General features: G+C 35.1%; 1 protein-coding gene across 2 annotated transcripts in view; it reads right to left on the reverse strand.

The window, feature by feature from the left end:
* Nucleotides 1-921: 921 nt before the first annotated feature.
* The window catches only part of PLCB1 (phospholipase C beta 1), a 738,719-nt gene continuing 724,728 nt past the window's right edge, over nucleotides 922-14,912 (reverse strand). For both annotated transcript variants that reach the window (XM_031656114.1, XM_031656115.1), the window contains one exon: nucleotides 922-4,206. In XM_031656114.1, coding sequence (XP_031511974.1) covers nucleotides 3,979-4,206 — 228 coding nt within the window. In that variant the 3' untranslated portion in view covers nucleotides 922-3,978. The remainder of the gene's footprint in view (nucleotides 4,207-14,912) is intronic.

A 14,912-nucleotide genomic window follows, 5' to 3' on the forward strand; every position in this document is an offset into this window, starting at 1 on the left:
GAATATAAAAATTAAAATAACTGAACTCATGAAGATAGAGAGTAGAAGGATGGTTACCAGACGCTGGGAAGGGTAGTTGGGGAAAAGAGGGCATAAGGATTATTAGTATGAGCAAAAATGTAGTTAGATAGAATGAATAAGATCTAGTGTTTGATAGCACAACAGGGTGACTACAGTCAATTAATTTATTGTGCAATTAAAAATAATTAGAAGAGTATAATTGGATTGTTTCTAAGACAAGGAAAGGATAAATGCTTGAGGTGATGGATACCCCATTTACCCTAATGTAATTATTATACATTTTATGCCTGTATCAACGTATCTCTCTCATGTACCCTATAAATATATATACCTACTATGTACCCACACATTTTTTTTGAAAAACTAAGAGATAACAGATAATTCTGATTGTTTTAAGCCCTTAGATTTTAGAGTCATTTGTAACACAGAAGTAACAAATACACTGTATTTGGGGTGTCTCTGGAACATTCACATAAAACTCACACATACATTTCTTATCCTATCAACATTGTAAATGCTTTTAAAATCTGTTTTATAAAAGAAAATTTACATCAAGTGCTCTGTCAATTCTTGTCACTGCAACTATTTGCCAAAAAACCTTTGACCGTTTTGCTTTGCTTAACTTTGGTCAAGGAAGACAGAGAGAAAGGAAGGAAGAGAGGAAGGAAGAGAGGGTCTCCATTATGGAAACAATGGCAAGTGTAATGCCACTCCTGGATGGAGGGTGGCAGAATGACAGCAATGAACACTGTGTCCTCTGGCACACCCAATATCCTTTACGGGCATAGATGTGCCCTGTCAGAATGGGCACCATGGCCCTAAAGACTGGCATTATGTCTGCTCCCACCACTTTCCCTGTCAAAAGAAGGTTGGCTCTGACGCCAAGAAATAACAGCTGGATTGTGTTAAGAAATTTTTATTGTTTCCTTTGGATTTGTGATGAAAGCACATAAAATTACAAGTGGAAGAAACATCATGCCACAAAATTGCATAGAATTATTACAAAAATGTGAATTATGCATTTTAAATAATTTGAGATAGAAGAACCAAAATATGTACATTTTAAGAGCTTCAAATACTTTGTCCTATCTTTTTTTCTTCTTAAAAGGCAAGAATCACAATGTCCAATCCATCACAAACAATATTAATACAGTGCACAAGCGCAACATTAAATTCAAAGTAATGCAAGCAATGGCCCTTTTTTGGAATTATTTAAAGACAGCTTATCTACTACAGGATTATTAATTAATGTGTGGTGATACTCAAATTTTAAAATGAAATGTAAAAAACCAAAAACACATGGCATGTCATTAGAACTTTGAAAATTGGTATACATGGCCAAAACCATGCTATTCTCAGTAGTGTACAGGTATCAGAGAGACACAGTCTAATTTAATACACAGCACTACTCTCTATTATAGGAAAAACCACAGTACAGAATTTCACACATTCAACAAACAACAAGGCAAATACATAAAGGCACAAAACTGCACATCATACAGACCCCTTTTCTTTATCTTAGTCTATTTCAAGTAATATTAATATTATTAAATGATAGTATCATTGTAGTAGTTTCAATGATGCAAGATGGACAGTGTTACACACTACCCCACAACTGCAAAAAGTGTCATTGTACAGATATAAAAATGTGATTACAGTAAATGGCCAAATACAAACATATTGTAAAATGACTAAATTCACTAAGATAATGAAATCCAACTACCAAAACAGTTTTGTGTAAGTCAAGGTTATTCAACTTTATTCTATCTCTGGACTAAAATGTGATACGATGTTCTGCAATAATCACCATTGTGTTTGGTTATGAATGCTATTATTAGTTCATTCTTCTGTAATTTCAGACAGTCTGTAATTTTGTTTATAAAAATGCAGCATTCGATTTTGACCGTTCTCGCTTCTTTATGATTAATGCCTTTCTTTCAAAGTGCAAAAGTAGAATGATTTACAAAAGATTTCTTTTTCAGTGGAAGTTTTATTAAGTGTCTAATGAACACCCCAAACCCTTCAGATCAAAATATAATAATCTCCAAAGAGGATGTGATTTTCCCCTTGCGTCTTACTAGATGTGTTTTTTTAATCAAACACTGTTTCCTTATGTTTGAACTAAGCCTTCATTTTGATTAAAATTTAATTGTGATCTCTAGTTATTGCTTAAAGTTAAATAAAATAATTTTCATAAAAATATTAAATTCTTGAAACACAATTTTCAGGACACAACTGGTTTTTGCGTTTTAAGATATTTCGCTAAGCTACAATCAGACAGGTTTATTTTAAAGTAAAATAAAACTGTGATCATCTGGCTTCTGGGTTTTAACTTCAAAACTCATGTGTTACTTTCTAAGTTACATTTTTCTATATATTATTGTTTTTCTTTTTTCAGAACTTTCAATCATGCTTTTGATCAGTTTTACCTTGATGTAATTTGTTTCTCTTATGCCACCTAAAATAGGAACTTGTAAAGACACAGTTAAGTGAATTAAATGTACTTAGTAAATATATAATGAAAGTTTTTTTATGTTAGAATAAAATAGAAATGTTTCAGACTTAAAAATTATGGAAGATTCTAATAAATGTCCATATTTCTGTCCTAATTTTTTGACCATTAAAACAAGCTTAAAATCTGATACTTAACATTTAATTTTTGATCTTGCAAAATATAAATCAAATTCATATAATAAGTTCTAAATCTACTTCAGTTTGCATCAATGGCTCCATCAATTATTTCTTAGCATCTCCATATAATTTAACATCCATGTAATCTAGATGTTTGACCCTTTTCTTCTCTATCCATTTGTCCCTGATTTTGGTTTTAAGTCTTGTGGAAGAGATTTGGGTCATTGTCAATTAATAAACACATATCTACACTTATGTGTGTGTGTATGTGTATATGCACTTACATGACTAAGTGGGTACATATATACATGGAGATAATACCTATCATTTACATGTGAGTCTTTGTATTCTCTAGATAAATATTCAATCTCCCTCTCTATATTAAAAATAAATGAACCATAAAAAATGTCAAACAACAAAATAACCACTGGAACCTGTTCACTCTGATTGAATATCTGCTTAACATATGTCAGCTCAACTATTTTTATTCAACAGACCATTTGTAGTTATTTGATCATTTCAGGCCAAAAACCAATGAATACCCAGACTCTGAGTGCAAATAGTCAATGCAAACAGCACACTGCCTGGAAGTGTGTGGCTGACTTGTTGATGCAGCCAAATGTACAATCCATATTGCTAAGTCTTGGGATGGCTTCACTGGGCAAGGATACAGTCAAGTGATTTTTTTTTTTTTTTCCAAATAGAAAACAAACGTATTTGAATCACTACGGTATCTAATAAAACCATGTCAGCAACAAATACATTGATGACTCTATGATAAATAAATTAGCAAACTGCAAGTCACTGGTGCTTGCAAAGCGAAGGATGAAACAACGTAATATGCACGTTGACTTGAAGATAATGGTAGTTGAGGGGCAGTTAGAAAAAAAAAATACTCAAAGCAGGCTGTTCAATAGTGTTAAATAATGCTACGCATTTCTCAAACTATTTCTATGACTTTGAAATACTTTACACCAGAGCTTCGAATAAAAACATGAGCTCGATTTTCTTCAAAGAAGACACTGTCCTTCATTAAAAGTTCCATGGAGCCTGCGAGTTGCTTGCTTTGAATTTACTATTGGAAAGAAAACAAAAATCTCACATACATGCATTCTTTACTAGTAGACCTGCAGAGGTTTCCACATGACACATGGAGCCTGGGCATGGGACTTCTTCATGGATTCCTCTGGAACTCTCCCTTTGGTGTGGATTTTAGGCTAAGGGATGCTTCTCGGGAAGATGGTCCTGGGCAGTGATCTTTGTAATAAGAGAGAGTCCGATGTCGCTGGAGTGGCCATGCAATTTCTGAAGGCCTGGCAGGAGCATTCACAGAGGAGTATCAAATTCTTTTCCTGGGATGTCTCCTCCCAGCTCCTCACTGGAGGGAGTCTTGTGGTTCACTTTTCCAGGGTCTGAGGACAGGGAGAGAGGGGCAGAACCGTGATTGCTGTCTTCACTGATCTTTCCTTTCATGGCTTCCTGCACAAATTCCAAAATCTCGAGGGGCAGTCTTTTGAATTTGTCTTGGTATTCTTGCTCCAGCTCCACCTGCAGCTGGGAGACATCAAGAGGGGAGATGACTTGAGGTTGTTTATGTTTCTTTTTTTTTTTAATTATTATTATTTTTTATTATTATACTTTAAGTTCTAGGGTACATATGCATAACGTGCAGGTTTGTTACATATGTATACTTGTGCCATGTTGGCGTGCTGCACCCATCAACTCGTCAGCACCCATCAACTCGTCATTTACATCAGGTATAACTCCCAATACAATCCCTCCCCCCTCACTCATAGGTGGGAACTGAACAATGATATCACTTGGACTCGGGAAGGGGAGGTTGTTTATGTTTCTATACCCACTCCCATAGAAACTCTCTGAAAGAGATATACAAAGGGGGCCGATGAATATATCGACTGAAAATATCATTCAACTACAGAGCAGATGTAACAAAGTTTAGTTGGACACGTCATTTGTCTGTAGCTGAAAGTCAACTTCAAGTTATGTGTGGCACAATAAGGCTAAAGACTCAGAATCAGATGAATAATGGTATCTACAAATGCACACACACACACACACACACACACACGTGGGTCTTTTGAAAAAGGTGTCAGAGGCTGGGCGTGGTGGTTCACAACTGTAATCCCAGCACTTTGGGAGGCTGAGGCAGGTGGATTGCTTGAGGTCAGGAGTTTGAGACCACGCTGGCCAAATCTCTACTAAAATACAATACATTAGCTGGGTATGGTGATGTGTGCCTGTAATCCCAGCTACTTGGGAGGCTGGGGCAGGAGAATCGCTTGAACCCAGGAGGCAGAAGTTGCAGTGAGCTGAGATCAAACAACAACAAAACAGGCGAGAAAAAGGGAAGCAAAAAAAAAAAAAAAAAAAAAAAAAAAAGACAGAAAAAGAGAAAAAGGTATCAGAAAACTATAAACAAAATAAAATTATTTAAAAATATATAAAAAGTAAAATGATCCAAAGTTTACATTTAGGGGTTGAAAAATATTGATAGGTGAGCGTTCCAAGGTCAGCCATGAACCTGGCTAGGGGAAGCTAAGAAGCTGAGTAGAGTAGACAGAGTAGTGTGGAGTGGACTTTGGGATGTGCAGCTTTAGTCAGAGGCTGGGACGCCAATGCTGGGGTCTAAGGAGCAGCTCGATGCATTTTCACAAAGTAAAGAAACTCATGTATCCAACTTGAAATTTTATTTTGACCGCTTTTGCCACCTCTTTATTTTGATTCATTTTTCATTCTAATTTTTATTTGCCTTGTAAACTATTCTAGCTACCCTTTAAACTGTCTTTTAATGTGTCTATTTTATGCCCTGGAGAATTTGCAGATGTTTTAAAGTCCTGGAAGCCTTTCTTCAAATGGAGACTTACGTGGATGTCTCAGTCATAAAATAGCATTAAAAACTGGGATTCTCTGATAGACAGGGAGAGAAGCGGGGCAGAAGGGAGCGTTGTCTGCTAGGGAGCTGTGCTGTGCTGAGTCCAAAAGAAGACCTTGAATTTTAAAGAAAATTATCTGTGTTTATCAATTGGTGAGCAGAGAGAATAATCCTTGAAACACCGTGTAAGGTTAAATGTTTCCCCCATACCTCCTTATTAGCTTGGAGGCAATTTTTAAGATATGGCCTTAACACCTGGACTTTTCCTCCCTGCTTTTCAAACTTTAAGGTGCACACAAATCATCTGGAATTTTGATCTTGATTCTGTCCGACTAGGAGGCCTGAGTGGGGCCCGAGCTCCTGCGTTTCTCAACAGTTCTTCAGGGATGCCAACGTGGTTGATCTGCTTTGGCCACTCTGATAGCTCCCTGTCTGGGTTCTACTCTCAGCCCCCATTTCTACTTTTTATCTTGATCTTGGCTGTGCATCCTCCATCTGCAGTTGTCAGGGCAGCCTCTGGGGCTTGTTCTGATCCCTGGAATGCCAGGGTGAAGCCAGTCCCCAGGGCATCTGTCTCTCTGAGTCTTAGCCTCCTTCTAGACAGTGACAGCAGCTTGGGAACATCTTCTTTAGTTCAACTCCTTTCACTCTCACTTCTGTGCCACATACATTTTGCCAATACTAAATTATTTAATTTATATTAAGCAATCCCTTATCTATCCCAAAGTTCTGAAATCCAGAAATTTTCTTTTTTTTCCTTGCAAATTTGTGGCAAACTCCTTGACATGAACTGATATTGGGATGATACTGATACATAAAATATGTATAATTTCATGTATCCCCTGTCATATGACTATTCATGAACTTAACTGCAGACATATTAATTTGTTTGATTTTGAGGATTACTCAGGTCTCCCTGAAGTGTTATGCTCATGGTATATGCATCACATTGCCTTTCTAAAATCAGAAAAGTTAAAATTCTGAAAAACAGGCCCCAAGAATCTCAGATAATGGATTATGGATCTAGTTCAAATGACTTTTTTTTCACATCAAAAGATGTGTGACATGCACTCATATGTTTATCATAGCATTATTCACAATAGCGAAGACATTAAATCAACCTAGGTACCCATTAATGGTGGACGCATAAAGAAAATATGGTACATATATAACATGGAATAGTAGGCAGCCATAAAAAGAATGAAATCATATCCTTTGCAGGAACATGGATGCAGCTGGAGGCCATTATCCTAAGCAAATTAATGTAGGGACAGAAAACCAAATACCACACATTCTCACTTATAAGTGGGAGCTAAACATTGGGTATTCATGGACATAAATATGGGAATGATGGATACTGGGGACTAATAGAGTGGGGAGAGGAGTCGGGGACAAGGCTTGAAAAACTAATTGCTGGGTACTATGTTCATTATCTGTGTGACAGGATCATTCATATCTCAAACCTCAGCAACACACAATGTACTCATATTACAAACCTGTACATGTACCTTCTGAATCTAAAACAAAAGTTGAAATTTCAAAAAATTTATAAATATTATTTAAATATCAAATAAAAAAAATAAAAATAGAAAATAAAAGAAAAATAAAAGTGGTATCTGGTAAAAATGGCTTAGACTGAGTATTGAAAATCAACTATTCTCCCCAAATGTAAAATGTGGGGTGTTTACGAATCTATTTGCTAGCACATAAATTCTTATAAGCTGAGGAGGAAACACACTGTGAGGGGGCGCTCAGGGCCCTGGACTCATGTGGCTATGACGGAGCACCTTGTACAGGGCCCTACTCTTTGTGTCAGCACATATGAGTCACTGGAGCATCGAACAGGAAGAAGACAACTGCCAGTTCTTTCCCTGCTGTTCCAACAATTTAGAAGGAAGCGGGGGTTTTTACAATGTCACACTCTTTTGCACAAGTGAAATCTTAGCCTGGTGTTTGACAGCTTCCATTTACTACCATTCAGACCTCATCATCAACTCACCTCAGTTTTAATTCAGTAACACATGTGTTTCCAAGGAAGATAGGGAAGGGAGAAAAGCAAGTAACCCTGTTTTAAGAAAACAAATTGCTGTTCTCTTATAGGTTGGACTGGGGGACCCTCAGCTATGGATATATTGTACCTGACCTAGCAGAAAATTTCTCTTAGGTTAATGCTCATTGGTAGACAAGACCCCATAGTGCTTAATAAGTGCTATTTCTTTAATTATTAAAAAAAGAAGTAAAATACAAGAAGATGTCAAATACCTAAACCAATGATTTTTAACATTTTTAATAATTTAATTCTAAGAAAAACTTACATTTCAGTAATTTAATTTTGATAATGATTTTTAAGAATTTATAATAATTGACCCAGTTGTGGCTAAGTTATAACTTTAGTAGACTTTTATCGTGGGCTAGTAGTAGATTTTATCATATTCTAAACTAAGTCACTGCCTCATGACATATTAAGTGCCATATATTTCACACTTTTTAAAAAGCTGTTCAATTGTTAATGAATTAATTTCAAAATTGTATTTATTACATTCCAAGTTAGAGCTTTTGCTTTTTCTTCTTAAAAACTAAATACTTGTTCATTGTAAGAAAATATGAAAAGAATACAGGGTAATTCTGGCTCCATTCCAACAAAGGCCCATCCTTCAGTGGTCTAGAGCTATTCCAGACCAAGGGTTACAAACTCAGGTGTTTACAGGGGCCAGGCTTCTTATTTTCATTACACATTTTCATCAGGCTGTGTGCAAGAAAGTGGGGGTCGTGGGGGTTCTGAAGAGCTAGAGATGACAGGCACTGTCTAAAGGGGGTACGAACAACTCAGTTCTAGTTGATGCCTGTCAGATTGAAAATTGAACTCAGAAATCCACATCTTCATGTAAGAACCTGAGTTTGTTGTTGGCAATCAATTCAAATCACATTTGTCAGCGCCACTGGGCTCATGGAGAATTTACAACCTTCCCCCTAGCAGATTTAAATCTGGCTTTAACCAGGGGACTCCAGAAGTGAGGTCCAACTGTGGAATTCCAGTTTAGATCTTTCCTAATTTTCCTTCCCCACAATCCTAGGCTTAGATGGTCCTCCACAGATCACCAAGGCTTCCTCTTGATTGCCTCTGTTCTGGGGTTCAGCATCATCCTATCTAATTGCCACATTCTAGGTTTTGTACTCTAATATGTGTTGAATTTTTTATTCTGTGCAAGTGAAACAGTGTGTTAGGTGTGAATGGTAGATCAGTTGTGCAAATGGCAGTAATTCTTCACCCCTCCTTGTAATCATAACCTTAGTGGTGTGACTTTGCAGCTCATCCCATCCTAGCAAAGAATGGAGTGGATTTCTCTTCTTCTTGAATCTGGGGAGGCCTTGTTATTTGGTTCTGTCTAGGAGAATGTGTCAAAAGTATATGCTGTTCTGAGTCCAGACCTCACAAGGCCTTGTGTGCTTCTGCTCTCACAGTTAGAAGTTTACTCAGCCATCATGTGAACAAGCTCAGCCTAGCTTGCCAGAAGAGGAGACACATGGCTCAGTTATTATACCTTTTCCATCACTTCAATTAACTATCAGATACAAAAGTGAAGCTATTCTAAACCAGCTCGCCCCTAGCTGACCACCAGCTAAACACAGACATGAGCAAGCCTACTGAGATCAGGTGAGCCTGGTTCAGACCAGAACCAGTCCATAGACTCATCAACTTAGCAAATGCTTATTGTTTTACTACTGACTTTTGTGGTTGGTTGTTAGGCAGCAGTATTATGGCCATAACTTCGAGTGAGGGGAACAGAAAGGAGTCTTATTATGTGGCCTGGCCCCATAAAATACTCATAAGCTAACTCAGCAGGCCCCATCCTTTCATTATTGTGGTCTCAAAGCTAACTCAGTAGGCCCCATCCTTTCATTATTGTGGTCTCAAAGCATATTCATGGGGAAAAAAATCACCACAGGACAGATAGACTTTCAAGATACATGTGATTTTGTAGGCTATGCCTTGGAGCCTTTCTCGCATAACATTGTCAAACATGAGTTTGTTTGATCTTAAGTTGATAAGACCTCTTTTTGAGGTCTTATGAACAAGAAAGAGGAAAGAACATGATTGACTTTAACCTTTAAATTTAAGATGAGTTGTTATTATTATACTCAGATATTAATAAAGAAGAGTGTTGCCAGAGTTTGTTTTATTATAGGCCCAGTTCTTCAATTTGACTAGTCAGGCTCAAATTCTAAATTTCTCAGTTAACTTGATTTTCAAAAGATATTGCCCACTAGTCATTTTTGTGAACTCTGGGTAGTTAAGCAGGAAAAGGCAATACAGTCAAGTACAAATGTATTCAATTCTGCCTATGTTATCAAATATTTTTGTACTTGGGATGCTTTTCTGACTCTGACATTCTTTTCACCTGTCTTTTTAAAAAGGCAGAGATTTGATCTAGTTAAGGAAAGCTTTTAGATGCATAAACATAAGTGAAGACCAAGGAGCAAGCAAAGTTACTCTTGAAGGTTAGCTTACAATCAGAAAACAAACAAACAAAACCCAGTATAACATAAACGTGGCATAAATATAAGACAGGTTACTGAGTTATGAATCAGAGACAATCAAACCAATTTCCTAAGGAAACAAATTGAAACCAGAGAACAATAAGCTACAATGGAATAACAGAGGAACTGAGAAAACTTAAAAAAAAACGCAGCTGGAGAATGTGCAGACAGATATTTGCAAGGTTTTCAAAATTTGGAATTCCACAGTCCAACTCAGGTCATTTTGCCCAATGAAGTCTATGAAAGATCTTAATACAAAGTATAAAGCCAATGTATTTTATAATATAAATATTAATATATTAATATACAAATGTTATATTTTATAATATAAATATAACATACTATATTATATAATAATATATTCTATTAATATAATATATTACACATATTACATATATTAATATTTATATTATGTATATTACATATACTATATATACTATGTGTAATATATACTATTTTATAATATAAAATATAAAGCCAATAACAATCTTAGGATGGTTATTTACTTCTGTCTAGGAGAATGTGCCAAAAGTGTAATTGTAATTGTGAATAACTGTATAATCATGGGGTACAGAGATCTTTTTAAGCAAGACAGAACAACATAAGAAAGAAAAACATAGATATTTTTATCTAGATGAAAATAATCCATTTCTCTGAAAAATGAGCATAAATAAAGCAATTCATAGGAAAAGAAATACAATACAAAGAATATATGTACAATACAAAAGAAGTACAATACAAATATGTATATTTGAAATATAGATGAAAGCATCTCATTAACAATCAGAAATGCAATACCACAATACCTTTTCAAGGGGCATTTATTACATTGATTAATTTAATTTAATTCATTAAATTTAAAATAAATTTCTCTTAAAGAAGCAATAACATTCTGAGAAATTCACACTGAAACATTGGGCAATAATTTGACAAAATGTATAAGAAGGCAAACATAGGCTTGTAACCCAGCAACTCCAATTTTGGGAATTCAGTCTATAGAAACAAAACCACCAACATATAAGAATGAACACACTAAGATATTCATTTTTGTACATGAAAAATAGCATTGTTTTAGCATTGTTTGTACAGGCAAAGCAACCAAAAAATAAAACAAAACAAAGCCAGCCTGTGAAAACTACCTTAATTTCAATGTTTTGCCACATATGCATTATGTATTGTCTATCTCTACATTTTTTGCTGAGTCATTTGAAAATATTTCAGGCATCACGACATTTCACCCATAAAGACTGAAGCATACATTTCCTAAAAAGGTTTCTTTCTGATAACATTAGCATATTTATTTATTTGCTTTATATTAATATATACAGAAATAGTTTCAATATTATGACCTGTCAATAAAATAAGCAAATGAAGCTTGAGACTTTTTTAAAGTTCTTTTTATTCATCGGATATATCCCACTAAGTGTGCACAATTATATTACTCTGCTATAATTCACTGAAAGTAATTCTATTCTTTGTATAGTTATGTTACCTTGAATATAGACATAGGATCACTTGTTTCAGTTTGTTTCCTCGGTAGACTTTTTTGATTATTTTATTCTTTTTCTTCTCTGGGAGCATCTGGTGTGTGTGTGTGTTTGTATGTGTATGTGTGTGTACATACACACATATGTAAATAAAATTGACAATTTAAAATTGTATGTATTTATGTAGTACAGACTGATGCCATGATTTATAAATACAACATGGAGTAATTACATAAATCCAATTAACATATTTATCACCTCAAATACTTATCATTTTTTGTAGTGAGAACATTTGAAATTTAATCTCTTAGCAATTTTGAAATGTAAAATACATGCTGCATATACTTAAAATTTAATTCCTTATAGTCTTTTAACACTTTAAAAATATATCTCCTAGCCTTTGAGAGGCAGGAATGATAATACGGTACTGTAATTATCTTGCTTAGAATATTCTTGAATTTACTGCTAAAGATTTGGGAAAATAGTAAAACTAACAAGCCAAGAAATAGCAAAAACATGAATAAAACTTAAGTGTTTCTGTAAAAAATCATAAGGCTCTCACTTAAAGAACTGTGATGTAGTCAAATAATATAAACCAATGGCTTTGAAAACAGGGAGAAATAATTACATTATTGTGATAAGTGAAAAAGTTTACCTATAGTTGTATATGTACTGTGATAATAACTATGACCATTTTTTAAAGAATACAAAACTACTTTGAAAAGAAACACTAAAATATAAACTGTGTTAGAATTATGAGTATCTTTATTTTTTCTATTTCGCATTTTTATGGTTATGTGATTATTTTATTTTTAGCATAAAAATAGCATTCTAAAATGAAAACAAAATCTAATATAGTTTTTATAAAATACAAAAAAGAAAAATGTAGAACTCTGAATGTGGGATACAGTGACTAGGACAATTTTACCAAGAATTACTGCAAGGACTATAGTATTTTAACCTCAACATCATCAGTTAGCTAAGTAGATATTAAAAGCAATGGGAAACACATTAAAATAATACATTCATAGAATGAATGGTTTCAAAATTAATCCTGAGCAAATGTGCAAGGCCTCATTTTATTTTTAGAATAATCTCATGAAGTTTGCTTCAAGAATAAAAATAACAGAATCAGATGAAATTTACAGAGTGAGGTTAGCTAGGTTACCCAAGCATTGTTGGAAAGTGACATGTGGGAAAATGGGACCACATGCTATATCCCAACCGCTTCAGTTTTTGTTTGTTTATTTGTTTTCCACTAAGTTTCCTTCGAATAAATTGCCATGGGACTTTGAGTCAATATGGCTGACTGAAAATTTCCTTTTCTATTCCCAACATAGGAAAAGGCAAAATAAAACAGTACATACATACTCACTTATATTTACAGCTGAGTTTGAATATAAGGAAAAGAAATCCTTAAGTCACAGAAGTAACAAAGGAACTCACAGTTAACAGAGTTGATTCTCCATTTTGCGGGACTAGGAGAGATTGGAAGAGGAGGCCTCAGGATGCCGGGTGTTGGAGTGCTGAACCTGAGGTCCCTGCATAGAGCCAGGGGTGCCCACCCTTGAAATGGGAACTAGGAAAACCCAATCCACAACCTTGCGGAGGCGGCAAGGAAGCAAATGATTCATGGAGCATATCAAGGAAAAACATCCACAAAGCGAATCAGAAACCCATGAGTGAGGGCAGTTTCCAAATCATATTACCCCTGTGAATTGAGTACCCAGTTCCAATAAATTAAAGCAAAAACTGTTCAGAAACTGATAAAACCCGCTGAGTCCCAGCAGAGGCATAGCAAATTCAGAATGTTTGGATTCCTCGGCAACCAAGGGCAGGACTGACACCTATAGACAAACAGCTCCTAGGAAACATGAACTCAAGTTCAAAATTACAAACGACTTAAGTAAAATGCAGCTTTTGTTCAACTTTGTAATTCAAGGTTGCCATTGGCAACTGAAATCTAAAGATAAGGAGTGAAATGGTGATCAGTGTATTTCTAAGTCAAAGTTGAAAATACTCCAGACATAAACAGTAGTAAATTGGATAGTTCATGCCAATGTAGAAGAACACAGGCCATTCACAATGGACATCAATTACTGCTGCTTTTTATTGGGTGCTGGAATATGGTGCCTACCTATATTTTGGGTTGATTTTCCTAAATATATTTTCTTCAAAATAATATTAAAATTAATTTTTAGCTTGTGAACAAATACCTATTAGCAATAGAACCTGTTACACAGGGCTAAGAAGGCAACATAAGTTAAACTGATGCCATAGATCTACACAAAGTAGACAATTCACTTAGGGATAGGTAAGATTCTTTCTCCACGTAGGGTTTAGAATGCTTGCATTTTATGAAATATGACCTTGTGCAGCTTATTTAATCTCCTGGAATTGTAACTGTTTCATATATAAAATACGAATAATAAAACCAATCTTCCTGGGCTGTTAAAAGGTTTAAACAAGATCATACATATTAAATGCTTAGCATACTCTGATTTGCTTATTAATAAATATTGTATAACCTCATTTTTAAAAAGAGAGAAAAATGACTTAATGCAAAAAAACCATCTAAAGCCCTGCCTATGAACCAGTCCTTGTTCTTTCCAGTTAATTTGAGTCGTTATTTGGTCAGTTGTGGCACTTGATGGATTTCTCTTTTGGGACTATATTCTGGTTTGTTGTTGATTTTGATGCATTTGTCAATAAGTGGTATTTTCAACATTCTGACTCATGCAAGGCTCTGTTTGGTGTTGTGGTGACTGAAGAAATCAAAATCCTTCCAAGGTGAGAAGCAATGAAAGTGGGGAAAATAAAACATTGGACTGAATGAGTGCTACACACAAGACGGATTGTGTGGATGCTGAAAATGAAGACTGTACTGTAGCCTTAAGGTAATACGGGGAATACTTTATGAAGGACATTAGACTTAAAAATTGAGCCTTGTAGAATCTGCTAATATCTTTAGCATTATCCTCATCTTGGGCAGAAGCTCTCAACACTTCCTCCATTGGACATATAATAGATGACATTCACTGGGGAGACACAGCTCTCTAGCTGTAACTTCCCTTTTCCCTACACAATCTACAGGTATACAGTGAAAGTATGTAGATGTGATAGAAAACATGAATCTCAACTTTGAATCTACTCTAATATATAAAAACTAAATTATCACACATTTACTTTCATGAATTAGCCATAGATTACAATGGAGGGATTACAATTCTCACATACTCTGTTTTCGTAATCTATGGCTAATTTCACAGATGGATGCACATTAAAAGTGACAAGACAATGTACACACAAAGCACCTGGGGATTTTGTTAAGATGCAGGTTC

This window comes from Papio anubis, chromosome 16 (genome assembly GCF_008728515.1).
Source record: "Papio anubis isolate 15944 chromosome 16, Panubis1.0, whole genome shotgun sequence".
Taxonomy (NCBI): Eukaryota; Metazoa; Chordata; class Mammalia; order Primates; family Cercopithecidae; genus Papio; species Papio anubis.